The sequence below is a fragment of the Macaca fascicularis genome, chromosome 5 (genome assembly GCF_037993035.2).
Source record: "Macaca fascicularis isolate 582-1 chromosome 5, T2T-MFA8v1.1".
Classification (NCBI taxonomy): domain Eukaryota; kingdom Metazoa; phylum Chordata; class Mammalia; order Primates; family Cercopithecidae; genus Macaca; species Macaca fascicularis.
This window is the reverse complement of record NC_088379.1, coordinates 40866114-40894050: the sequence shown is the minus strand read 5'-3', so window position 1 is coordinate 40894050 and position 27937 is coordinate 40866114. Positions and strand designations below refer to the sequence as shown.

Sequence of the window (27937 nt, the reverse complement as noted above, 5' to 3'; positions counted from 1 at the left end):
GCCTGTAGTCCCAGCTACTCGGGAGGCTGAGGCAGGAGAATGGCGGGAACCCGGGGGGCGGAGCGTGCAGTGAGCTGAGATCCGGCCACTGCACTGCAGCCTGGGCGACAGAGCGAGACTCCGTCTCAAAAAAAAAAAAAAAAAAAAAAAAGTACCCTGCCCAAAGCCCCTCAGCTCTGGAGGCAGAGCCAGCTCTGCAACCCAGCTCTTTGCGCCTCCAGTCCAATGTTCCTGGCCTGAAACCGCACTGCATACTTAGTCCTCCTGCCTCTAGGGGTGATGGAATTTAATGGAAACCAGTTTTTCACGACTCTTCTCCAAAAAGGAAAAAACGAGATGGGGATTTGGGAGTTGGAACAAGGTGAGAGCAGCCATTGGCAAAGAGACAAAATTGAATACTGCTTCTCGATATTTGGAACATATATCTGGAAGGCATCAGGATTTCATTTTTGGTGAAACTGGCCAAGGGTTTATAAATTAAAAATATAACCATAGGAAATAAGAATGACTTGGGGAATTATGGACTGATCAATTACACTTTGGAATAGGGCCAGTTGATGGTGTCATTAATCAAACAAAACAGTCCAACTTTTTGAATAACAGAAAACTGACTGAACAACCAAAGAGGCTCTCTTGGATGAGCCTCTTTGCCCCCACTCCACCAAAAACCTTACTAAACTAATAGTATTTCTTAAAATGAGTTGAGTGAGATAAAATGGTTGTGAAAATACTTTAGAGGAAGAAACTATTCAGAGTACTTAGTTCAACACTCTCATTTTACAAATGAGAAACAGAAATGAAGAAAGCAAATCACTGGCTCAAATTGACTAGGCTAGTGTAATTTCAGGGCCTCATGGTAAGATTATGGATTAAAGTGTAAGCCTTAAAGAAAGGGTAGGGATAAACAGAAGAAGTACAATGATCTGTATCATTGAAGAAGTATCCATCACCATTCACTTAGACCTTATAATGTGCCAGGCAACATGCTACGTTGATCCATATGCCTTTATTCCTCACAAATTAATGAGTTAAGTACTATTACTATGCCATTTAATAGATGGAAAAATAGAGGTTTAGGGAAGAATAGGAATGACATTAACACCTGTACCAGCACCATTACTACAGTCATCTTTTTCTGAGCACATACCATGCACTGGGTAAATGTACTCGTTGTTTTATATATATATACACACACACACATATTATATGTTATAAAACATTATATATATTTATAATGTATATTATATTGTATTCATTTATAATGTGTATATATGTATGTTTATATTTTATATATTTATATATTATTTATGTATATATTTATAATGTATATGTATATATTATATATGTGTATATGTATACTATTATACATTGATATATAATATACATATATCTGTATATATTATGTATGCATATATATTCATAATATCTGTATATTTTATTATATATATTAGCTCATTTAATCCTTACAATGGTCTTCTATGGTCAGTAGTATAGTTAATCATTTTACAGATGAAAACATGTGAAACTTAGAGTAAAATTAAATTATTAGCCCAAGGTCACCCTGGGCTGGGAAGTGGCTAAGACAGGGGATGAAGCTGGGCCTCTGCAGTTGATATCTTTAAGAATAAAAAGCTCACGCCTGTAATCCCAGCACTTTGGGAGGCCAAGGCGGGCGGATCACGAGGTCAGGAGATGGAGACCATCCTGGTTAATACGGTGAAACCCCGTCTCTACTAAAAAATACGAAAAATTAGCCGGGCATGGTGGTGGGCGCCTGTAGTCTCAGCTACTTGGGAGGCTGAGGCAGGAGAATGGCGTGAACCTGGGAGGCAGAGCTTGCAGTAAGCAGAGATCGTGCCACTGCACTCCAGCCTGGGTGACAGAGCAAGACTCCATCTCAAAAAAAAAAAAAAAAAAAAAAGAATAAAAAGCACAGGAAGACAGATACCACATGATCTCACTTATATGTGGAATCTAAAAAGGCCAAACTCATAGAGGTAGAGAGTAGAATGGGGGTTACTGGAGGCTGAGGAGGAGGTAAGGGGTGGGTAGAGAAAGGTGACATATTAGTCAAAGCACATGAAATTCCAGTTAGACAGGAGGAGTATGTTCTAGTGATCTATTAGACAGCATAGCGACTACAGCGGATAACAATATATATGTCAAAACTGTGTGAAGAGTAGATTTTAAATGTTCTCACCACAAAGAAATAAGTCACCACAAAGAATAAGTTGACAGACATGTTAATTAGCCTGATTTGATCATTCCACACTGTATAGACATTATAAGAGCACCTTATCACCTTGTACCCCAGAAATATATATAATTATTACTTGTCAATTAAAAATAAAATAAACATTGTTTACAAAAAAGGATAATAGGAAGAAGAAGATGTAAAGAAAAATCTCCATTTGCAAATCTTTGACCCTTCCAGTAATAAAGAACTGACAGGGAAATAGCTCTCTCTGTCTCAATCTCGGTCTCAACCTCTCTCTCTTTTTCTCTCTCTTGCTTGTCTCTCTCCCTCTCCATATATACATATATATGTAGGTATGTAGAATCCTTGGCATTTCTGTGGCTAATGGAACACTGAAATGAGCTAGGGGAAGAATGGGGCTTACCTAGGAGAGTAATTTTTGCTCCTATTGTACTAAAGCTCATTACTATTTTAGTGCCATAATCTATCACAGGGGAAGCAACACATTCATTGCCTGGAATAGCATGCTAAGTGGAACAGAAATCAGGTAAGAAAATAGTGTGGTTAAAGCATTTGAAAGAATTAGGAACAAAGAGATGGGATGATGGGGCTAAAGGGCTAAAGAAGAATAAAAAAGAAGAAAGTGGAGAAAAAAAAACACATTGATTTCATTCTATAGATAGACAAGTGTAACAGAACAACAAACAGTTATCCAAGGATTATTTTTATTTAAAAAAATACAGGCTGGGCACGGTGGCTCATGCCTACAATCCCAGCACTTTGAGAGGCCAAGGGAGGCCAAGGGAGGCAGATCACTTGAGCTCAGGAATTTGAGACCAGCCTGGCCAACATGGTGAAACCCCATCTCTACTAAAATTACAAAAATTAGCTGGGCATGGTGGCACACGCCTGTACTCCCAGCTACTCGGGAGGCTGAGGCAGGAGAATTGACTGAACCAGGGAGGTGGAGGTTGCAGTGAGCTGAGATCACACCACTGCACTCCAGCCTGGGTGACAGAGTGAGACTCCATCTCAAAAAAAACAACAGCAACAAAAAAACAGACCAATGAAGGCTTCTTTCTACTCTACATGGAAGGCAGTTTTCTATTTCTATAACATATTATTTACTCCTATAACAATATATCACCAAATGTCTGCTTAGAAATCAGTTGACAGAGGCTGGGAAATCTTGATGAATGAATAAACAGGTAGACCAAGCAGAAACAATTTGTTTTCATAAAGCATTCACCCCATTGTTAATATTTCATATTGGCAAATTTAACCAACCTAACAGTTGGACCATGTAAACTATGGCCAAAAAAAAAAATTAACTGCCAAGTATGAAATGAAATGGATATCCTTAACCGAACATATTAATATTTTGTCTTCCAACTGCTTAAATACATAAGCTCTGCGTTGACTTGACTTTTAAAAAAGTTAAACCTATGACTTTTTTAATGAATACTTTCTGATCAGCCATGAGATGATCACTCAATCATTTATTGATTAAATAACCATTTAATAAAACATCAGGTAGTTCCAACAACCCTACAACTCAAGTTGCTACAGTGCCTTTTCAGGAATGAGTAAGGAGCCTGTTAACTATGTTGGGGGGAGGATGTAAAAGCGGTTGTCAATGTCAATATTAAGTTTAGAGCCAGATAATAGGGTAACTGCCTGATCACCCTTGCTGTGATTTTCTAGTAAAGCTCTTTGTTTTCCAATCCTGCTGATCACTGCCCTTCACTTTCCACAGTAACTCTCCCCTCATACTGACAAACAGGAAAAAACCATTCAAGTCCTTTCTTACATAATGTGTTTTTTTGGAGGAGATCCAGAACTCAAAGATCCTTGATGCTTTTTATCAATTCCACTAAACGTCAAGGACAGGAAATAAAAATATTTTTCTCTTCCGACTCAAACACAATACCCCTTTGTGAAGCTGCTAAAAATCTAGAAATAGCCAATCTGGGAAAATTTTCAGGTGAGCGATAGGCATCAAAATATTTCATTTTTGCTAAAAATATCTCTAAGTTTTTCTTAGCATTCCAACAGCTCACATCACACTGAATTTGAGTACGATTAACAAAATCTGTTTTACCCTTGTACTGGCAGTGACTCTGAGGTTATACAAAGGAGTCAAAGTAGCCTGTCCTATGACACTGAAGTCCCTTGTAGGCATTTGCCAGTTCAGAGCAGTTCTTTTCAGAATGGAAACAGGTAAGATGGCAAAGGGAAGAGAGATCAATGCAAAATTCTGTATCTTCATTACTTGGCAACTGGAGTTTCAATCAAGGACCCAAGAGGTAACTTAGGCAAGTGGGGGAGTCCCTGAAGGCTAAACCCATGACAGCGAAGCTTGTGTAGTCCTCAGCAGCTGCCCCAGCACAGATAAATTGAGGCTTCCTGGAAAGCACAAGCATCCTAATGGCAGTAGGGCTGATCCAGTGTCCAGAGGGAAACGTAGTGGCAACAGAAGACACGTGTGGTCTGGGGTAGGCTTTGATGTCGCAGCTCCACAGCAACAGAGACACATGAGAAAAGATCAAAATAGAAGAACAACCCAGCCTTGCTTGGAGAGGAGGTTGAATGGAATGGAATAACTCGGTGGCTAGGTAATAGAAAACCAGGTAACTAGGTAATGGAATAACTAGGGAATCACTGTGCACCTGGAGCTTCTGGGCTCTTCTCTACTCTGCAGGCTTCTCCCCAACACATCAGAGGCCTCCCAGACTCAACTGCTCCCCTCAACAGGAGCAGAAAATAGACGACAGCTACATTTTCTTCAAGTCTTGCCAAGAAAAACCTTGCAGGGTTAAGAACACAAAAGGCTTCAAATATCTTGCTACTGAGGTTCTTTCTTATAAGCTTCAGTGTATACCCACACACAGAGAGTGAAGAAAATTCACTTTGATTCAAAGGGTTCAAGAATGTTCACAGTCTTTCGAGGAGTCACTATGTTTTTAAACTCTTTCAGCAGCTCTATTTGTGCTCAAAAGAGTCATAGATGTATTTAATAGCAGTTTATCTTTCAGTTGGCCCATTACAAGCTGGAGCATAACATGTAAAGCATCCAGCATAATCATAGGTTTGGAATTGAGAAGGCTCAGGGCAGGGGGGAATGGGTGGGGAGTCTGAAATATAAAGACAAAGAGTTTGTCGTGTTATTTGCTGCAGGGAAGCATGTCCATAGGTGAAAAGGTTGAATTTCAGATAAAAATATAGAAGTAAACATCTGGAGAAGAAAGATTTTCATAGCAGGTTTATGAACATTCTCCTAAAAATCCATCGCCCATGGAAAGAAACAACTAGGGTCTGTGGAGCAACGGGGTGAAAACGAACATTCACTTAAGATACAGTAACATCTTTCTACCAAGTGATAAAAACCTATCACAAAATAAATACACACCACATGTGCTCCATAAAAGTATAACACAGAGGCACCTTTGTTTTTTTAACAGAAACCTGGCCAAGATGTGAAGACCCAGACTGTGGTGCTACGTTTGGGACTCAGAGGTCTGACACAGGAGCTGAGACTCAGACCAAAGAATTAAGATAGTAACAACATGTTGTCAATTAATCATGCTCATAAGGTAGTCAAAATGACCGTGAGGACACATTTCAGTCTATCGGATAGTATGCCAGCTTTTATTCTTGTGCTCAAAGACAAAGAAGAAAGCTTTAACTTGGTGCAATATGGGCCGAAAGTTAAGTTGTCATATACATTAAACTCAGCCTACAGTCTTACTTGAGTAAATTTCATGAAAAAATACAATTTTCTTAAATGTAAGTTATGTTAGGGAAAAAACAGTATATCCACAGGGGCCCAAAGATGTCCCTAACAATACACTCAAACATATTTCATGTATTTTATGTTTTTATGTTTAAATGTATAAATATAAATTAACATATTTCTATTAAAATTCATAAAATATATATGTACATTTATAATATAAATTAAATACCTTTAGCTGAGTTAGACATTCTGTGCCCTGAAGGACACCAGTTATTTTAGGAACAAATACTCTTTATTGAGGAAGAAAGTGCTGGATCCACCAATGGAATGAACACCCACATCTGTTAGACATAGTTCAATGTGTTACTTTCTTCCCCACAAATCGCAAGTTTGTGCAATTAGCTTTCATCAAATCAACATATTAGTCACCAAAAAACACGCTGATGAAAACAAAGACAGGCTAGTTGCTTATTTCTTGAAAGTGAATAGTTCCTTTGGCCATTATATAAGGTAATCAGTTTTGCCAGCATCAAAACAGATAATGCTTTAAAAATAATGTGAGGACAATGTTATAATTTTTTTAGTTCTTATTTTCACTTTAATGGCATTGACTCATATAAGCACTATATAGCAAGTTGTTCTCTCTTACTATAGATACCTGCACTTACATACATGTAAGACCGTCCTCTAACTTCAGGAAATACTGACGTCAAGATCCCTGGCAGTATGGAAGCTGCTGTGATGGGACGGATTCTGGAAACAATTGAAATATTAGCATGGAATAAACTTCATAAATGCTTATCTTAAGGGAGTGTTGGCAGAAGCAAGGAAAATGGGTCAACTTCAGGAAATAGCATAGCCTATTTAATGGCAAAAAAAATCAAGAAACAAAATGGTGTTCAGTTGCTGGTAAATCAGTTTTCTCTTTCTAACAAGTTTATTTATAACAATTTTTCTCTTCTTCCTATAAGGAAGGTAGTTTTTCCTTCAAGTTTTTACCATTAAATTCACACATTTAAATTTTTTTAGTCCTTAATTACCCTGATTGAGTAATTTGAGAGCAGAATCCTTTGGCCATTAGGGGAAAAAAAAAGAAAGAAAGAAAGAAAAACATATGTCCAAAAATTCCCTAAGCTTCTCCATATTCCTAAAAACAAAATGTAACACTAGCAGTGTAAATAAAATCAATACATTGAGAACTCCTAAGGCTGGTTCTCAATGGAACCAGCCACTCCATTCTTAGTGGAATGAAAACCTGAAATGGAAACGGGGAAGATGAAATGAGATTCTATCTAAAAAGACTCCAGCAGATTGAGGGCTAGTGTGAAAATCCCAGGATGTGTAATGAGGGGAGGGGAGTAAGTTCTATGGTCAGAGCTCCCATCCATCCCAGAGTGGCCCAGAAGAAGCCAGGCAAACACAGACCCAGTCCACATCGCTGCTCTACCACAAGCATGGCTGAGTTCAGCTTTTCAGATGTCAGACCTGGGATCGGCCCAAGGAGGGGCTCAGAAACCACAGCGACTTTTCAAGTTGTGTCCTTTATGGTATTTGCAGGGAAAGAGCCAACAATAGCCAAGGGGCTGTTTACCAAAGTCATTCTCCAGCACCTCCCACAGAAATGCTTGTGGAAATCACTGCCAAAGCTTACATGGGAATCAAACAGAAGGAACAGAGCACAGCCATGTAAAACATGCCCCAGTCATTTCGTAAGCTCTGTTTCTTCACAGATGGCTGCTGTGGAAGAAATGACTGCTTACAGAAAACAGAGATCCAAAAAATTAATCCACCACTGGGATGAAAGCAGGATGAAAAATGATTCCATTCTATAATTCACATTGGTGATTTACCAGGTCTGGGCTATAAGACATCTAGGGATAAAACTGCTACTCAAAAGCAGATCTGGCAAAGGTGAGAGAACGGTGTGAAGGGCAGGTACTGTTGAAGACTCTAGAGTCAAAAAAGGACTCACCAAATTAAAATAGAATGTTCCACAGACCATCTAAGCCAGATGGGAGTTGGTAGCTCATACATACCCTTGTATTTCCAAGAGATGGGAGACTCCAGGCTCTGAAAGGGACCAAACACAAGCTCACCTGCTGTGGCAGTACCCACAGCTGAAAAGAGAGGATGCCAAAGGAATCCAGCCTTCCTGAATCTATACTCCCAAGGTTGGGCTTTGGGACTCTGAGGGTCTAATAAGCTATGGCTCTTATTTTATATCATTACAACAACTGCTTTGGTTCTTTCACTCTTTCACTACTTAATGTGCTTCTTTACATTTCGCAGGTTGATGATACATCACTGCTTTGGATTTCCCTTCAGTTTCATGGTTCAATCCAATGACCATGTCTACATTTCTTTCACTGCCTTTATACTGCTGTACAGTTAGACTTCGTCTGCCACTCTATACACACACAAATCTCTCCCTACTTCCTTACCCCTCGTTCCCTGTTGGGAGCTAAGTTTGAAGCTTCATCCTTCTAGATCCACTCAACATTCCTTTTTAAAAGGTAGAGAACAAGGAATGTAGCAGCTGTGTTCGCTGAACCATTGAATTCACAGTGCCCAGCAGCCCTCGAGAGTCAACTGCAGCGTCCATCAGGGCAAGTACTGACAGTTTGTTTCAACACTGAATATGGTTAGTACCTGGCAAGGAGCAGGAGTTCAATAACTCGTGGCAATAATTTGTCATCATTTTCCCCCTGAAATCCATTTTATTATTCTTTTTTTTTTTTTCTTTTCAGGTTAGAGTGCAGTGGTGCGATATGGGCTCACTGTAACCTCCACCTCCCAGGTTCAAGTGATTCTCCTGCCTCAGCCTCCTGAGTAGCTGGGATTACAGGTGCCCACCACCATGCCCAGCTAACTTTTGTATTTTTAGTAGAGATAGGGTTTCGCCACATTGGTCAGGCTGGTCTCAAACACCTGACTTCAGGTGATCCACCCGCCTCAGCCTCCCAAAGTGCTAGGATTACAGGCATGAGCCACCATGTCTGGACCATTTTATTCTTTTATTCTCAAATTATTCTCTCTATAGGACAGTAGAAGGTTTAAACATCACTGAATCATGGTTTAGGGAATTATTCCACCTAAAAGGCAGGGCCAAAATCTCAAAGGGTCCCAAATTTATCCCAATAGCCAAAGTTCCTCCTCCTCTTTCTCCTTCTTTTCCTACTCCTGCTTTTCTTCTTCTTCATATCTTGAACCACATGACAAGAAAAAAATATCTATACTCTTTACCCATGTTAATTAATTTACTCTGCATGAAAACCATATAAGGTAGTTACTATCTTACGTCCATTTTTACAGACAAGGAAACAAATGATTGTGCTGCGTGCCAAAGATCAGCACACAACTGAGAAGCTGCCAATCCAGGATTTGAACTCAGGCCATCTCACTCCAGAATGTCAGCTCCCAGCTGCCCTGCATACTACGTCTTGAAGGAGAGCTGTCAAGAAGGCCAACTGAAGCCTGTGAGGAACAGTATCCTGGCCATTCATTTCCCAAATATTTATTGAGTGCCTACTATATACCAGGTGCAGGGAATGCTCCCAACAGCCATGGTCACTGTTCCTATCTAGTCAACATTCCTGTTGCTTTCCTAATCACCATTTGTTATAGCTCCCAGAGAGTAAGCATGCTGAATCCATTAGAAAAGGAAACTCAAGAGTGAGTTCTTCTTCCATATCTTTATCCTTTCAACTTTCTTATTATAGAAAGCAATTGCCACTCCTCCCAGCATTAGCTGGGACTCCAGCAAGAACCAGCTGGGACTATGTAGCAGCCTGGAATGCATAGTTATAGAACTAAATGGAAATGGGAAAATGAATACAATGATGCCAGGAAGTCCCTCTCTGCCCGATGATTAGATTGAGGAGATGCAAAGGCAGCTATAAGGAGAGTGGCTTATTCTTGCCCTTTCTTCCCTTGGGAAGGTCTTCAAAATTGGAGGAGTTAACGGCTGCCCAGTCACCTTCTAGTCACCTTACAGAGAGAGCAGGAGAGCAGAGTGGCACATACCCTCAGGCAGGATTCCTGAGTCAAAGGCCTGCTGCTAACACTTGCAGCCTCTCAGCTTTATTTGACCTTCACCTTGTGCAGAACCCACCCCGTGCAGTACAGGACAAACCCCTTTTCCCAGGGCTGCTGAATCAGCCACACTGGGAGTTGGGGGAGAGAAGTTTCAGACTCCTGAGACATTTGGTCTATTCAGCACCATGAAGGAAATGGCCGTAGCTCAGTGAGAGAATCAAAATCAGGAGCTGGCTGAATAAAGGTGATAAAAATAGATTTTCCGACTCCACAAGATGAATCATTTTGCCATGGGGATTCGCCAGGTTCTGTTTCAACCTGGTTTTCAACCCAGTCTCATAAATTTGGCTAAGGAAAATTTTCTTCCCCTGGATAACCAATGCCATGGAGCGTTTAGCATTCAGACAGGTCTGACGGGATTTTATGACACAATTGTCCAGAAATAACCCCCATTCCTTTCCTGGCCTGCAGTAAATAGTGACTTTGAAGGACAAGGACTAAGTGGGCAAGGCTGGAGACGCAGCCCTTCCCTCCAGACTCCTCCCTGCCTCCCCATTGTCCTCCTCACTTCTTTCCATCCTCATTTTAAGATACGGAAGTTTTTAAAAAGCAAAGGGGGCCGTAGAGTCAGGAGCAGAATGTGGCCGGGGCTCAGGTGAAGCAGCTCCCCCATGAATGCAGCCACATCTCCCCCATGACACCAAGTGCTGCTGGACCACATCTTAAAAATGTAGCCAAGTTGCTTTTCATTCTCAAAATTCTCAAAAATCCCTTTTATTTTGACTAAACTAATAGAGTTATGTGTCTTCTACCACATACCGGAAAATAAAAAACAATGCTTTCCTTAGGGACTTTAAAGTGGGAAAAGCTTAATTAAAAGCAACAGGTGCTAACAGTTACCAAAGGACAAGATGAATCCACAGGAAAGTAATTTTCATATTATTTTTGCCATACTAATAAGTGAATAAAAAGTAACTTTTTTTTTTAAACCAAGTTTTAAAGTCTAAATAGCTTCCTTCTTTCCATCATGGATACCCCTAAGCATCTATTTTTTATACAACGTATTTTACTTACCCCCACTTGTCCTCACACTCCACAATGAACTCCAGCCGACCCACTCTGGGAGATGGGAGGGGCATGTCTCCTGTGTGCTCCTAGTCAGCCCCAGCACGGCAGCCGAAATGCCCTTACATTTCCTTTCCCAAAACAGTCGTCACCACTGCCAACCCTGCTCTGTCCACAAGCAGGCTGCAGTGGCTGAAATGCTGATGCAGTGAAAGGGAACTGGAAGAGAGCTGATTGCCACACCTATTGGAGAGGGAGGCGGAGAAGCCCGTTCCCTCTGAGGAAGGGGAATGGCATCTTCAGAGGTAGAGATGCCAAGATTGGAATTCTGCAGAGAGCTTTGCGTCAGCCACTAGCACACAGTAGGTTTGCAGTACTGTCAGGAAATCTGAATCTGGAAAAAGCACCCAAGTGGGACCTGAGGAACAAAGACTCAAGTCCCAACTCTGAAACAAAGTTGCTGCCTGACTCCAGGCAAGTCACTGCTTTCTGGTCTCAGTTTCCTTGTTTGTAAAATAATAGTGTTTCAAAAAGTAAATCTCCAAGTGGCTTCTAGTTCTGAGATTCCAAGGCCCTGCTAATGTTCATGGGCATAATAAGTAGTAAATTACCATTTATTGAAAACATCCTGGCCGGGCACGGTGGCTCAAGCCTGTAATCCCAGCACTTTGGGAGGCTGAGGCGGGTGGATCACGAGGTCAGGAGATCGAGACCATCCTGGCTAACATGGTGAAACCCCATTTCTACTAAAAACACAAAAAACTAGCCGGGCGTGGTGGCAGGTGCCTGTAGTCCCAGCTACTCGGAGGCTGAGGTGGGAGAATGGCGTGAACCCGGGAGGCAGAGCTTGCAGTGAGCTGAGATCCCGCCACTGCATTCCAGCCTGGGCAACAGAGCGAGACTCCGTCTCAAAAAAAAAAAAAAAAATCCTGCGTACTATCTATCATATTAGGTATTTTATGTATATCATCTCATTTAATCCCAGAATACTGAGATGGGATTTATCAACCCCATCTTATAGATGAGGAAACTGGCAAACTCACTCCATGAATCCCCATGAAAATAAAGGATCATCATATCCATTCAGTGTTTTGAATTTAAACAGAGGCATTCAATCTTTGTGCCTGAAATTGAGATGACATCTGAGAATGGAATTTCTGCACTGCTGGGAGATTAATGTGTTTACAGTCCTCTGCTGGTATAATTCCGAGGTACTAGTATTTATGGTTATGGCTGTTCATGCTACTGCAAAATCCATTTTCCACCTGTTGCTTTTTATTAAACCTCCCTAAAGGACATGAAATATTTCTTTCTGCAGATTCTAAAAACAGGATGCTGAAATATGTGAGCAGAAGCATCGTGTGCGGAGTTACCATTTGGAATTTTCAAATGCTATAAAACACAATGTTTACAACCAATTCATCATTTATAAAAGTTTATTGGATTAATATGCCAATGGACTCACTGGTATCCTGCCATTTATTGATACGAATACATCAAGCGGTAGGCTGACATTTAATATTTATTAATAACTTCTGTATTTCCTTGCCTATTTCATAGTTTCCTTGCATTATGCTCTTTTATCTTTATTGTCATTCATCCTATTTTAAGTTAACTTTTTATTTTAGAATAGTTTTAGATTTATAGAAAGCTACAAAGATAATATGCAGAGTTTCAGTATAAGTCATGTCTTACATCTTACATTCCTATGGTACATTTATCACAGTTAATGGATAAACACTGGTATGCTACTATTAAGTAAATCTATGCTTTATTTGGATTTCATTAGTTTTTCCCTAATATGCGTTTTCTGTTTTAAGATCCCATCTAGAATGCCATATGATATTTAAGCATTATGTCTCCTTAACTTTTTCTGCACTTTCCTTGTTTCTCAGACGTGCCTTGCTTTTGATGGCCTTGATAGTTTTGAAGAATACTGGTCGGGTATTTTATAGAATATCCTTCAATTTAGGTTTGTCTGATATTCTTTCCATGGCTGGAGATACAGATTTTTGTGAGGAAAAAGTACCATTCTTTTAACCCTGAGGGAAAAGAGGGAAACGACCACTCCTATAACATTATATCGATCATCCCATTTTTTAATGTTATGTTTAAGTTCAATCAAAACCTTAAACTGAATATAGTTAAATTATAGAAAGGAAAAATTAGATATCAAGCTACTCAGGAATCTAGTATTTTATACTGTGGACAGAGTGACAGAGAGGAAGTAATTTTTGCACCCATTTGAGATGAAGGTAGACCTAAGATTCTAGCAGAAAGCCAGCTAATTACAAGAGAGGTGACTAGTGAGTTCTTTTGAAATGCTTGCCAAGGCAAACTTCCTATAAAAACAATCCAGAGGAAGGCACGTTTTAAGAGAAGTGCTGTTTCAGCCTAGCATGGTCTCCTCTTTCAAATGATACTTTCATATATTTGGTGGTATTTTTTTCCTGTTGTCAAACAATAAAATCCCTATAAACTTGGGTTTGGAATACATGCTAAGAATTAGTTCCGCAGAAAGTTATCCTCTAGGTAAGTTATAACTATGGAAAAAAAGAAGTCAGACTTCGGCTGAAATATGTGTTTCCTGCTATTATATATTTTTTGCTCACAGTTTGTAATTGAAGGTTTATTCCTAAGGGAAAAAAGTGAGGAACTGATGTAATGTCACAAATTCTGCTAAATGCTGCTCAATGAAAGATAAGGGAGAACAAGTGGTTTCTTTCTTCAAAGAATGGCATTTTTTTTTTTTTCGGGAACAGGAAAGGGAAAAAAAATGAAGGGGGGAAAAAAGCTTTACAGCACTGCTATATATAACCTTCTACCTCGGCAGAGACACAGAATAATTATGGAAACAAATTTGGAAAAATAGTTTGTGGTGCAGAAAGAGGATATTAGACTTCAGCTAGCAAGTCTAGGCATTCAAAACACATGTGAATAAGAATTTAAGGGCTTAGCTGGCTAACCCACTGTTATGGGCTAAATTGTCTCCTCCTCCCTCCCCCAATTCATATCTTGAACTCCTAACCCTTTCTAACTCAGAATGTGACTGTAGTGACTATAAGGAGGTAATTAAGTTATATGAGGTCATCTGAGGGGGCCCTAATCCAATATGACAGTGTCCTTATAAAAAGGCAAAATACGGACACAGATACATACAGGGGAAAGACCATGTGCAGATGCAGGGAGAAGGCAACCATCTGCGAGCCAAGGAGACAGGCCTTAGAACAAACCCACTCTGCTCACACCTTGATCTCAGACTTCTAACCTCCAGAATTGACAAAATACATTTCTATTATTTAAGCCACCCAATCTGTGGTACTTTGTTATGGCCATCAGAGCAAACTAATACACTCATCTAGTACTAAGAATGAAATATCAGGGTTAGTATAAGAGAGGCTGCAGGGTACAAGATGGGGTGGACATGATATCTCAATGAATTGTCAATTATATGAAAATCTTTCTTTTTTATTTTTTGTGACAGGGTCTCACTCCCATCACCCAGGCTGGAGTCCAGTGGCACATTTACGGCTCGCAGCCTTGACTTCCCAGGCCCAGGTGATTCTCCTACCTCAGCCTCCTAAGTAGCTAGAACTACAGGAATGCATAACCATGCCTGGCTAATTTTTTGTATTTTTAGTAAAGACAAGATTTCGCCATGTTGCCAGGCTGGTCTTGAACCCCTGGGCTCAAGCAGTCACCTGCCTTAGCCTCCCAAAATTCTGGGATTATAGGCAAGAGCCACTGCACTGGTCTTTCTGTCATGATTTTCAATTCTAAGTGCAATTGCTAATGACTTTTCCTGTAGTCTCAAACTCCTTTTTTTCACTCCCTTCTCCCAATCCCTGCCAATGTGGATCAAACACTCCAAAGACAATACTATAATTTGAAGGGGGAGGGGAACTTCATAGCTTGTGGTTATAGAAAAAAAAAGTCTTCATTTACACTTAAGCATAAGGATTTAACTTCAAAATAATCCATTCATTAACCTAGTCCAATTTTTTTGTAACTTTTTCCCTGAGTTCCAAACCAGCATTTCTAATAGTCTGCCAGACATCTGCACATGAATATCTTTTAGAGATAGCCAACTCAATATATCCAAAAGAGAATGCATCTTTTCTTTTGGAACCCATTTCTCATTCCCATGTTCCCATGATTCCTATTAATGGCATCAGAATCCTCCACATTGCTCAAGTCCAAAATGCAAATGTCATCTTCCTAAGATTATCTGTTGTATTTCATCAGTTCTAAGATGTACACTTTTTTTAACCTCTGAAATAAAGATGCATTTTTCATTGCTAGTGGCTTAGCATTGTGTCATCATTGAATTAGCAGCTTTTTAAAATGAGCTATAATTTTTAAAAATGGTGTGTCTCATCATTGATGATGTAAATATTACATTTAGTGAAAAGCAAATCCTGTCTCCTCATCTCTAATCCCACTGCTTCTACTAAGGTTTAAGTGTTCATCTCTCTCATTCGGACTACTTATCTCCTACTTGACTTTTATTGCTGGTATCTTACCATAATCAGCTTTCTACACGGCCACCTCAGTTATCTGGAACACAAGATTCCCTTGTTTTCAGTGGCTCTTACTGCACAAAAAATGAGTCCAAACACCCCCAGATGGCATTTCTGGTCTCAGCTTACTATTCCTGGTCCAGTTTCCAAGCATGGATTTTTCTCAGGGATTCTGTGTCCAGCTGCAGCCACTGGACCCAGTGCAAATAATGCAAATGATAGCCATTTCCAGATAAGACCCAGGTTCTTCTGACTCAGAGCCTTTCTCATTCCATGCCCTGAAGCTAGTTTTTCTTCCTCTAACTCCATGATCTTCACTATTTGTAGATGCCCTGTTCAAATCCCACCTCTTCCAAAGTTCTTAATCACAAATCAAAATTTCTTCCTTGGTATTTCTTGCATGTTATGCTTCATCAACATTTCACAGTCTACCTTACATCTGACCTCTCTTCTACATTTGCCTTCTAGAAAGTAGTCTCCTAAAAGGCAGGAATTATGTCTTGAAGTGGATTTTTACTTGGAAGGCATGAGAGAGAACACATCATCTCTATTTGGTGTATATGTGCAGAAGAAAATTAGAAAAAAGACCTTGGATTTCATGCAAGAAAGGCTGTCCAAGGAAAACTGTGTTATCTTTAAAGTCCTATAAGCACAAGGAGCCCATGTTCAGGAGAATGAGAGATCCATGCCCTGGCTGCTCAATAGATGGATACAACCATTTCATTCACTGTGACAAGAAACTTCTAAAGAGCTCCCAGAGATCCCTTCCTCCTGGCATTCAGACCCTTGTGGAACCTCCTCCCCTTGGGTGTGGGCTGGACCTAGTGACTTGCTTTTAATTAATAGAATAAGGCAGAATTGATAAAACATCACTTCAGAGATTAGGTTATAAAGGACTGTGACTTCCATCTCGATTGTTGTTTCCCTCCCTCCCTCTCTCTTTCTTTCTCTGGCCTTTCCTGCTTGCTCACTCCGATGATGCAAGCTGCAACCCTTAAGCTGTTCTATAGAAAGACCCACATGGCAAGTAACCAAGGATGGCTTTGGCCAACAGCCTGTGAGGAACTGAATCCTGCCAATATCCACGAGTGAGCTTAGAAGCGGAAGTTCTAAGCTCCCCACTCTGGCCTGGAAATGACACTGACCAACACCCTGAATGCAGCCTTGTAAGGGACCCTGAACCACAGACCCAGCTAAGCCTTGCTCATATTCCTGACCCATAGAACTATGAGATAATAAATGTTATTGTTTTAAGCCACTAAGTTCTGGGGTAATTTGTTATACAGCAATTGATAACTAAAACCCTCACCAAATAAGAAAACCACAAGATGAGTGGAGGGACAAAAAATTCTTATTAAGTCTTCCCAAATACCCACAAAAGATGTGCAGGGGGACTAACTTGTTGGTCTGATCCAAGCACATCAGTAACAACCAAAAGCCAGCCTACACCAGTGGGCATCAGAACTCCCCTTCACCCGGTCCAACCTACAGTGGAGAATTGCTCTCGCCATCTGACACAGTTTTATCACTGTATTCACCATGTGGTCAAGCCTTTTGGTTTAGGTCATGAATCATCTGCTGCCCTGGTTTCCAAGCGTGATGTACAAAGTGAGAGATAAATGTTACTTTCGAATGTTACTCAAATGTTACCTTCACTCAGGAAGAGCCTTAAATACGTTTCTGAAGTGTTGGGATTTTATTCCACATTCAGTAGGGAGCCATATAAAATTATGAGATGAGGGACACAAGATGACCTGTACTTTTTTTACAAGCTAACTGTGAAGGCTGTTTCAACCAGCAGCATACAAGCTCTATCAACCTGGGAGGCGGTAAATAAACTTAGATTCCACAAGTTCATATTCCACCTTTCAACTGAACGCAGGTGGAATGCACCAAAGACCTCATGTGTTTTGCTGATTTTCCCTGCAGTGTGTAGTCTTTCATGGCTAAACCTACTAAAATGCTAACCACCACTTCTATGTTGGCTTGGCGTTGGCATCAAACTTGAGAGCAGCAAATTGAGCATTCCCTCTGTGTGTGGTGTGGGAACACAACCGAGGTTTCTCATACTGTGCCAGGGATGAGGATAAAGGAAAGTGTGTCATTAAATTCCATTTTGGCTGAGAAACTTCACAATGTCTATTCATTTCCCTCAGTGAAATATGCCTCCTTCACACAGAACATCACTCAGCTACCAGTTTTTACTTGTTCCCCTAAGGAAGGGGAGGACGACCCCTAGAGAGTCCAGGTCATACCATGCTACTACTACAGAGAACACAGGGTAGCAGGAAAAACACATGAGAGTTTTTATTCGAAGCCCTTCCTTCTCCCCTACCCATGAATGAGAATTCTGTCTTCCTGTCTCTGAGTCTTTGTTGTCCAGAATCAGAATCGGGGGCAAAAGGAGCCCAGTCTAGCTGGATTGATTTGCACTGGAAAGGGCTAACCGTTAGTCATAGCAGACAAAAGGGTAAGAAGCAAGGAAGGCAAGAACTAGCACAGTGTGAGGCTCAAAGTTTTGAGGTCACTCAAAGATTTGAGGTTTTGGAGGGTTGGCAAGTATAAGAGGGGTGTGTGTGTCTGTGTGTGTGTGTGAAAGAGACAGAGAATGAATGTAGGAGAGAAAGAGAGGAGAGCACTTTAGGAAATTCTGTTGCATATTATGAATGAAATCACTCTGACATATTTTTTAAAGATTCCATTAAAGAATTCTAAGGCTTTCCTATGATCACTTGTTAGGTGTGGCCATGTGAAGCCTGATTTGATAGTGGCCATGGTAGAAATATTACATGGAGCAGTGCCTTTTTCATAAAGGCCACTTCCTGAATTTGGTTGAGTTAGTACATTTTAAATGAGAGTCTGTTTTCTAACAACTTAGGTCTCCTTAGAGGTCACCGTCTCCAAACAAATTTCCTGAAAGTGTTGAGATTCAATTCTATAGCCTAAGGTCTAATGGAGAGAGTGTAACACAATGGAAAAGGCACAGACACAGAGCTAGGCAAACCCAGATTCAAGTACCAAGTCTGCCTCTTATTAGTTGGAAAGCTGGTGACATTTCTTTGAACTTTAGAGTAAAGGTACAGCAATAATGACATCGCAGGTGTGTTGTAAAGATTAGGAAGGATGATCTAGCACTACACCTGGGGCGGAGTAGGAATGTGATACGTGATGGTTATCACTGTGGTAACTTTCACCTCTAACCTCCCTCTTGCCTGCCTTGCCTTCCTCCTGGCCAGACAAAAAGACTTTTTTTTTTTTTTTTTTTTTGAGACAGAGTTGCACTCTTGTAACCCCGGCTGGAGTGCAATGGCACAATCTCGGCTCACTTCCTGGGTTCAAACAATTCTCCTGCCTCAGCCTCCTGAGTAGCTGGGATTACAGGCGCACACCACCATGTCTGGCTAATTTTTGTATTTTTAGTAGAGACGGGGTTTCACCATGTTGGCCAGGCTAATCTCGAACTCCTGACCTCAGGTCATCTGCATGCCTTGGCCTCCCAAAGTGCCAAAGGGATTACAGGCATGAGCCACCATGCCTGGCTGAAAAACAACAGTTTTAACTGGAGGAGAGACAGAGCCCAGAGAACAGAACTTTAAGCAGTTTTTTCTAAGGTAATCTATATATCTTATTGGAGGGAAGGTAAAAGTTCTAGAACTTCTAAAGGAAGTTGTAAGAATATAAACGAAAAGAGAAGACATTGATCAGGATGAGTTGAGGCACACCAGAGCTAATTCTTAGGTAGGATTTGCAGGAAAACCTTTCTTGACAGTTAGACATCCAAAGCACCGAGGACCCCAATTTATTGCATTGTTATCTTCCTAAAAAGATGAAGTCTGCATAAAGGCTTTTCACTCGTGCTACTCAGGTTAACAGTCTTGTATGTCTAGTTTTGTCCAAAACAATATTTTTATTCTTCTCATAATGTGGAAATCTCTACAGCTCTTTCATCACTTCCCCTACTCTGATCTCACTCAACAAAATAGCAACTGTTCTGATGTCAGTTTCATAAAATAAAGCAGATAACTTTGGAAAGCTTTCTAAAGTCTAAAGAACGTATGGAAACTTACATTTTTATCCATGGCAGGAAGCTCTAACCATATTTGAAATCTTATCTTTGATTAGAGAAAAGTACATCCTTTGCCCCAAAATGCGTTTCTGAGTGGGTCAGGGTACTGAATGGTAGGATCATCTGACCACTCACATTCCTGCTTATCCTTCTGACCTTCAGCTAGTGTCAAATTTCCATCATTCATCAGGCTAAGAAGTGATACGTGAGCTCAGAAAGATAATTTGTAGGTATTGGCCAACAGAAAGAAAAAAAAAGATGAACTTAAAAAGTGAGTTTTTGCCTTCCTCTCTTTTTCAAAAAAGGTGAAATAATCTGTCATTAAAATGTGTCCCATCTTCAGCTGGGAACACTGGATATGTAATAAGCAAGGAGAGGGGTGGCCAGGGCTCGGGATCCATCTCATCTTTTACTGTTTGTCTAACATGGGGCAAATAACTTCCCTTTATGGACCCACATGTCCTCATCTGTAAAACAAACACATCTAAGATGCCCTTCTAAGATACATCTAAGAAGTAAAATTGTCTTTTCCTCAGATCACTTTTATCCTCATAGACCCATGGAAAAATCAAACAGTATTTTATGACAACTCTAAGAAGGTTCAGCACTCAGGGGCAGAATCCACAAATATCATCTATTTCCAATTATACTTCACATGTGCATATGTGCACACACAATGGCTGTCACAATTCAAATCTGTGCAAGAAAAAGCTTAATCCCCAAACTCCAATCATAAGCAAAGATTTCATACATTCACGGCTTTTGCACAAAACCCAAAGCTCCTGGGATGAAACAACATTTAGCATGATCTCTAATGACCACTAAATTGAGTTTCAAGATGTGGCTCGATTGTACAAAACTGACAAGCTAGCAGACTGAAGTGCAGCATTTTTTAAAAACTTTGGTATGCCAAGACCTAAATTTGAGGACTTTCTCTCTGGCAGCAGCAAACAGTATCACTAACACCTAAAAGAGAATGCAAGCATCTGCAGGCAGTCACCACACGGCTTCATATGTCAGCAATCGTTACAGAAGAAATGCAGACCCAGATCCAGGGTCTTTGCATTCTTGCCAGGAAATGATTTTCAACTACTTTGTTTTAACACCTTCACCCCTGAATTCTTTGTAACCACAGCTTAACTCAGGGGCTAAAATACACCTATTCATGCCTTTGTAAATCTACATATGTTTATAATTTGAGATTGCTATGTGAAAACACACTTTTCTACTTATCTTCAAGTCAAGCAGCTGGGCCACCTTAATGGACTGGCTTCTCAACGCTAGCCCATTAAGACACACGGGCATGGGTTCCAGGCATAGAAACCCTCTGGCCACATTTCTCAGATCTCTATGGCCCCTGCTACTACAGACTTCTTGATCAATAGATGGTCAGTGGCCTGTCAACCCCTGACAAAGTTAAAAATCCAACCTGATGTATTCAGAAGCATTTCAGGGATTTTTCTACCTGCCCTTTCCTGACTGTCATGAATATTAGGAAGAAGAAAATATTGTTTGAAAAATGCCCTCACACAAAGGCTGCATCTCTACTAACAAGATGATCTCTGCCATCTTCAAATCTATTACTTGAGGTTCCCTATGTCTCACCTGAAAATAACAGAATTAATGTATTTTAATCCTCAACTTTTTATATGGAAAAACTTCAAACCTACCAAAAGGTTGCAAGAATAGTACCATGACCCCATACGCCCTTTATCTAGAGACAGTGTTTTGCCACATTTCCACCCTTCTTCCCTTCCTTCCTCCCTCCCTTCCTTCCTTTCCTTCCTTCCTTCTTATCTCTGTGTATATGAAATTATATATTATGTACCCAGAATTTTTTGCTAAACATATTCAGGATTGGTTGTATACACCACGACATTTCATCTCAGAATACAGCATATATATTTGCTGTCTAAGATCAAGAGTATTCTCCTCTATACACAAAGACAACTATCACATACAGGAAATATAACACTGAGAGAATACTATTATCTAATACTCAATTTATACTTAAATTTCCCCAATTGCCTCAGTAATGTCTATTATAGTTGCTTTTTCCCAATTAAGGATCATGCACTGCATGAGGCTGTCATATTTCTTTAGTCATCTTTAATCTACAACAGTTGTCCAGCCTTTTGGGGATGGGGCAGTATTTTTAATGACGCTGACAGTGGTGAAGAGGACAGGCCAGCTGTTTTGCAGTATGTCCCTGAATGTAGATTTGTCAGATTGTTTCCTGAGAACTGTTGTGATTTCTTAGTGCATCGCCAGGACATCTAACATCATTTGGACCCATTATAGATATCGGTAAGTTAGATCATGGCCAACTACTTAAAGACATAGTGTCTTAACATGAATATGAAACCATTTACAGGCCTTTAATTTCAAACTGTTAACCATAGTTATTTAAAATCTTACTTTCCAAAATATATTTCAAAACAGAGCTCACTTTTCTGTCTCTCAAGTATTAACTCATTTTCTCCTATACCAGGGGATGCTCTCTGTATTCTATAATAAAAGACCATAATGGACTATAAATATTAAAGGTTTCACAAAGGAGTCTGTTTTGTGTTAGATCTTTAGTTTTATTTAATTTTTTATTTTTTAACTTAAAAGATGTGTTAGTCTGTGTGAGATCTTGATAGACAAATATAATTTTGTCAAAAAGAGCAGGGGGAAAACATTCAATGAATAACATATATCACAAGAAAAGGCATCATTCATCGGAGTGAAGAATGTTTGCGGAACTGTGAGTCAACTATTATAGTCCAGGCAAGAGATGAGGATGGCCTGCTCTGGGGCAGTGGCCAAGGAAATACAGACAAGTAGACAGATGGGAAAATTCTTTGATAGCTGAACTGGTGCGACTGCATGTCTATGATGCCTTCACTGACATTGGGAAATAGGTGCACGGGACTGGTCATTCAAGTCTCATTTGAATATGTTAAGTTTGAGGTGCTTGTAGGAAATCCAGATGGAACTGTCCAATAGATAGAACACCAGGTCTGGAGTTTAGGAGAGAGTACTTGATGAGAAATGCTGCTTTGGGTCCATATCATGGAGAGCTGAAGTCATGGACACAGACAAGAACATGAGTGTAGAAAGGGAGGCACAGGCACGACATGAGAACCCTGGAAGTACATGAACATAACAGGGGGTTGTGGGGTGGCAATCTGTTTCCCACCAGGGCCACAACTAGTGCTCTGCTTTTTGTGGAAATGTTGATCTGAAGGCAAATGAAGCAAAGAAAAAGAGTTTGACCAGATTTGTAGATTCAGGAGTCACTAGTGAATGGGTAGTAGGTGACTTAAGAAAGTATTTTTTTGGACTAAAGATAATAAATTAGTAAATAAAATATAACTGATACAGGGTGAAGGTAAGTAGGGGAGGTGTTCACTGAAAAAGGGCAAAAAAAAAAAAGGCGATAGCAAGGACAAAGTGAAAAGGAAATCCAAATGAAAAAAGAAAGTAGAGGAATACTAGTCAAGAACATAAATAGAAGGAAAGAAGATGAGGTCACCTTGCCTTCTTGTATCAAGTTGCCCGAATGCTCCAAGACAGAGGCAATATGTGAGAAACAACATTTGATCCGTGATAGGAAATAATATAAAGACAAATGCATGTGCCCCTAAGAGTTAATTTTACTAAAATTATTTATGATTTCCATTTTAAATTGAGGTTTCGAAACCCTTTTCTCTTTAGCTACTGAACTGGGAGCGACTTGTTTCTCCTCATCTGGATCTTCCTGGGGCCTTCCTTAGTTTTATGTTGCAAATTTTGCTTCTATAACATTAAACCCCAGAGCTCCAAGGTCCAAAAAGTTGCCATAGGCTTAGGGACAGATATTCATCAGGATCATTAAGATCTTGGCTTTAACATTTAGAAGAGGTGAATTTACTAAATGTTTAAAAATAATTGATATATGTATACATTAATATATAATACTCATATATTATTTATTATATGGAACTATTCAAATATATTCCTTCCAAATATATGTATCTATCTCGATATTAACTTACTTGGTTACAGGATTCTGAAGAACAAAATTAGAAGGATTTTTAACGACTAATCACCAGTTCACTACCAACCAATATGGGGAATAAAATGCATCCGCAGAAATGGCAGTTCTTCAAGAAAACATCTATTTCATTCAATCTGCTGAAACCATGTACCTTCCTCCAAGGACCCCTCACAGTTGTCAAACACAATTGGTTTTTTGTCACATCTAATTTCAATTAGTCATCGTGATATGGCTAAGAAGCTTTTTAACAACAATCAGTAAGGTCTATGTAGGATCCTGCTTAAATTCTTGACATTCTTCTCATTGCTTTCTGCAAAACCACATGCGCAGAAGGCGATCACAATGGAAACAATCAGTGAGTCATTACCAAGCTATATACTTCCTCAGCTCTCTCTCTGTGTGTGCGTGCGTGTGCACGCGCACGCACATATATGCCAATTCCTTCCGAAACTGAAATTTGATTGTCTTCCTGATCTTTTTACTTCTTTCCTTTTTCTACACAAAGGCAACATCGATGAAGCAATTAAAATTAGTTGCCAAGAATTACAAGACATATCAATGCATGAAAAAAAATATTCTGCTTCTAACCACATATGAACATGTAAGTTTTAGATTTTATGTGGATAAGTTCAGAAGGGCAAGGATTCTGTTTAAACAATTTTCCAGATGATGTCAGACCACCTTAGTGTCCCAGTATGTCTTCAGAATAGTTGATCTACAATTGTGGTATTTAAACCCAAGTAGATTATAATATTGAAAACAGCAATTTATTATGACACTATTGTTTTCTCTTAAAATTCTCTTTCTCTCTACCTCCCCTACCCTCCATTCTAGTGGAACGCAGTGATGAACTGAAATGAGAAAATGTAATTAAAATCACATTCCTCCCCCAAGGGTCAACCTAATTATCAGCCTCTCACCCCAAAACAAATTTAGCTCTTTGAGAATGAAGGTCCTTATCACTCATGGAAAAAACACCAACAAAGATTAACATGCCATTTAGGCATGACTGCAATCTTTCATTTTAAGTGACCTCTTCGTTTAATGGATTCAATGCGTTCTCATTCAAGTGGAATATATATTGTGGGAGAGAACTGTAATAAATGGTACTGTCATGACCCCTAGGTTAGAGCAAAGGAATATTGGAAAATAAATCTCAATTCCACATACTCACCAGTCCTGCAATGGGGGTAGGCAATCTATTGATCTTTTTAACAAGTCCTGGCTTTATAGCATTCAGCAACCTGTCATGAAAAAGGCAGAATGTCAAGTGAGACATAAAGCAAGATGGATCACACAAATCACCTTTATCCAGGGCTAGAGCTAAATTGCTGGATAGGAAAAGCAGTGAATTCAAAGCGTGTAGTAAATCTCAATAATCTATCAGCTTTCATGCATATAAGTGAAGAGCTTTGCCAATATCAAGTTGGTCCATGGCAGGTGAAGTTTTAGAATTTAGAAATGTTGAGAGAGGAGAAAGGGTAGAGACTGAAGAGGGCTTCAAGGAAAAGGACAAGGGGGAGAGCTGGATTGAGGTTGTGAGGGAATTATCTGGAACTGGAGCCAGGTATTACAACTCAGGTAAAGCTTGTTGCCAATTTTCCTGGCTAAGACAGGGGTCTCTCCAGGGATGCACTAAATTCAAAGACCAGTATCTATCTTTACAAATGATTTGCCAAGACAAATTCTAAGTCAGACCCTACTTGCTCTTTGAGGATAGTGGCTTTTTCAAAGTGGTTGAGCTTCACTTTAAAAAGGGAAGAATATGTTTAATAAGAGGTTAGCCAATCATATTCTGAAGATTTTAAACAAGGTTGACCAAGAGTCCCTAGGTACAAAAGATATTTGAGCAAAAGATTTTCAGCTAAAGATTGAAATTATATAACAATGGTTACACAAGCAAGGGAATGCAAGAGAAACAACTATCATTGCTTGTTTTCAGGACATAAAAATCCAGAGTGAACAGAAACAAGGAGAGCAACTTATAAAACTAAAATGTGGTTAGCATCGGGGTAATTGGGTAAAGTGTAGCATTTGCAAAGTAGGTTATTCATAAATAAGTGATTGAAGGTAAGGGGCTGGAGAATGTAGAATATTATTTCCACATTCGGGAATCAGGCAATTAGGTAACTTAGAATACTGTGCAAAGAGAAACTTAGGGTAGGAGTGTATTATAATTGAGAGGTCAACAAACTACAATCCCTGGGCCAAATCTGGTCCAACACCTGTACTTATAAATAAAGTCTTACTGGAACAGGAATATAACCATCCTCATTCATTTACATATTGTCTATGGCTACTTTTGTGCTACAACTGCAGAGTTGAGTAGTTACAATGGAGACCTGAGGGGCCACAAAGCATACAATCTTCACTATTTGGTGCTTTATGGAAAAAGTTTGCTGACCTCTGTTAAAATTCATGCAATCCAAGGTTATAACAAATTATAAAGAACCTATGCTTGCCAGATTTCTACAGATCAGTAACAAAAATTTTTCAAATGATTTAATAGTCTTGAATTTAAACTATCTTTGACTTTGATACCACTATATATGTTGAGAAATGTCCATACAGTGATTGTGACAGGATATTCCATTTTTGCATGCAAGATTAATTGGCTGCTCTCAGTAATTTTCATGGCAATTCCAACATGCTGCCACCAAGAGGCAGTACTCACAGTGCACAAGTGCTGTTTTGCCCACGGAGAGCCAAGCTGGCTGCTCTTTTCATGAATGCACTTATTTTTTAACTATAAATTTAACCTTTTAAAAATGCTTCTTTAGAACTTATTTTTGAATTATTGGTGTCACCAGTTGGAAGGCAATTTGTTCACTCTTCTCATTTTATAGTTCAGAAAACTGAAGCCTGGTGAAGTCTGAATTGAAGTCTGAGTGACTTCCCCAGAGCTGATTAGTAGCACACTCGGGCCCAGAACCCAAATTTCTTAGATCAGTGCTTTCTATCAGGTGGTGTAAATATCCCAAATCTCCTGGTTTAAAATACACAGATAGATATCTCCAAAGTCACATTTTTAAATGTACAAAATTCTTTTACTCACTACTTTTGCTTTTCTCAGATACATTACTTTCCTTACTAGTTTTTAACAGTGTCATTTTAAACTGAATTTTAAGATAATATTTGTGTACAGTTGTTGACAATTCAAAAACATCAAAAGGATATACAGTAAAATATCTTACTGTCACCTTTGTACCACAGGACTCCAGCCTACTCTCTGAAGGCAACCTGAAAGACTTTCTAGAGGAGAATTTATTTAAAAAAATATATAGAATTTAAATATATATATGTGTAGCATATAGTATACACTGTCCTACACCTTGCTTTTCACTTAACAATGTATTTTGGAGGTTGAACAATTTACCTTGGAGACTCCTTATCCATACATATGGAGCTAAGCCCTTTTCAATAGCTGTGGACCACTAATGACTACAGAGCTGGCAGATTAAACACTCTGTCTAATAGTTTTAGATTTTCCTAATAAGATGAAATACCATTGCTACCAGACAGACTAAGATCTGAGCCTTGTTGTTAATTAGGCAAAGTAGAAAAAATAACAAAATGTCCTACCCCAAAATTCATTATTTAAAAATTATCTTTTAAAGAAGTATGCTTTTTGTCCTTTACATCTAAGAACTATATTAATATTGGCCCCAAAACTCCTCTTTTACATATATTTAGATTTTTAAGCTGTTTTTAATATTTCGTGGTATTCATCCTTTGTAAAAACTACACTTACATAGCAGAACCTTCCCTATCACATAAAGGGAAGATTGGAAAAAAATCAATCAATCAATCAACTGACCTATAACAATAGGCCTTACTTAAAAGAAGCAGAAACTATGATCTCTCTCACATTGTTTTACTGTAAATTAAAAAATAAAAAGCCATAATGTTCACTTTCAAGACTGAGACAGCTGTATTTTTTTTCTGGTAAACATTGCTCCAATCCTGTGCTCTGTTTATAATACACAACAACAAAAGATAACATTGAATTCACATTGTTGAAATGTTCAACACCTGCTTATCTTGTATTTTGTGTTAAACCAAGGACATCTTTTGTGTAAGAGATTTTTTGAGTAAGAGTCAAGGATATTCACTTGCAATTTTATTAAAAACCACTATGCCATCCTATATAAGCTAAAATATAAATATCTTCAGTAAATACTTATTGATGACATGCTTTAAAGTGATTATGCTGATCATGGTATGTTATATTTATATAACTTCTGGGGTGCATTATTTCCCAAAAGTCCTGCCCTGTAGAGACAGGTCATGTATG

General features: G+C 39.3%; 1 protein-coding gene across 41 annotated transcripts in view; it reads right to left on the bottom strand.

Annotated features, from left to right (window-relative positions):
- The window catches only part of LIMCH1 (LIM and calponin homology domains 1), a 343072-nt gene that overhangs the window by 152220 nt on the left and 162915 nt on the right, over positions 1–27937 (bottom strand). For 22 of the 41 annotated variants that reach the window (XM_074039671.1, XM_074039672.1, XM_005554772.4 and 19 more), the window contains exon 3: positions 24818–24887. In XM_074039671.1, coding sequence (XP_073895772.1) covers positions 24818–24887 — 70 coding nt within the window. Of the gene's footprint in view, positions 1–11042; positions 11204–24817; positions 24888–27937 lie in introns of those variants that run through there. The other 19 variants (XM_065544942.1, XM_074039697.1, XM_074039698.1 and 16 more) reach the window with 1 other exon arrangement.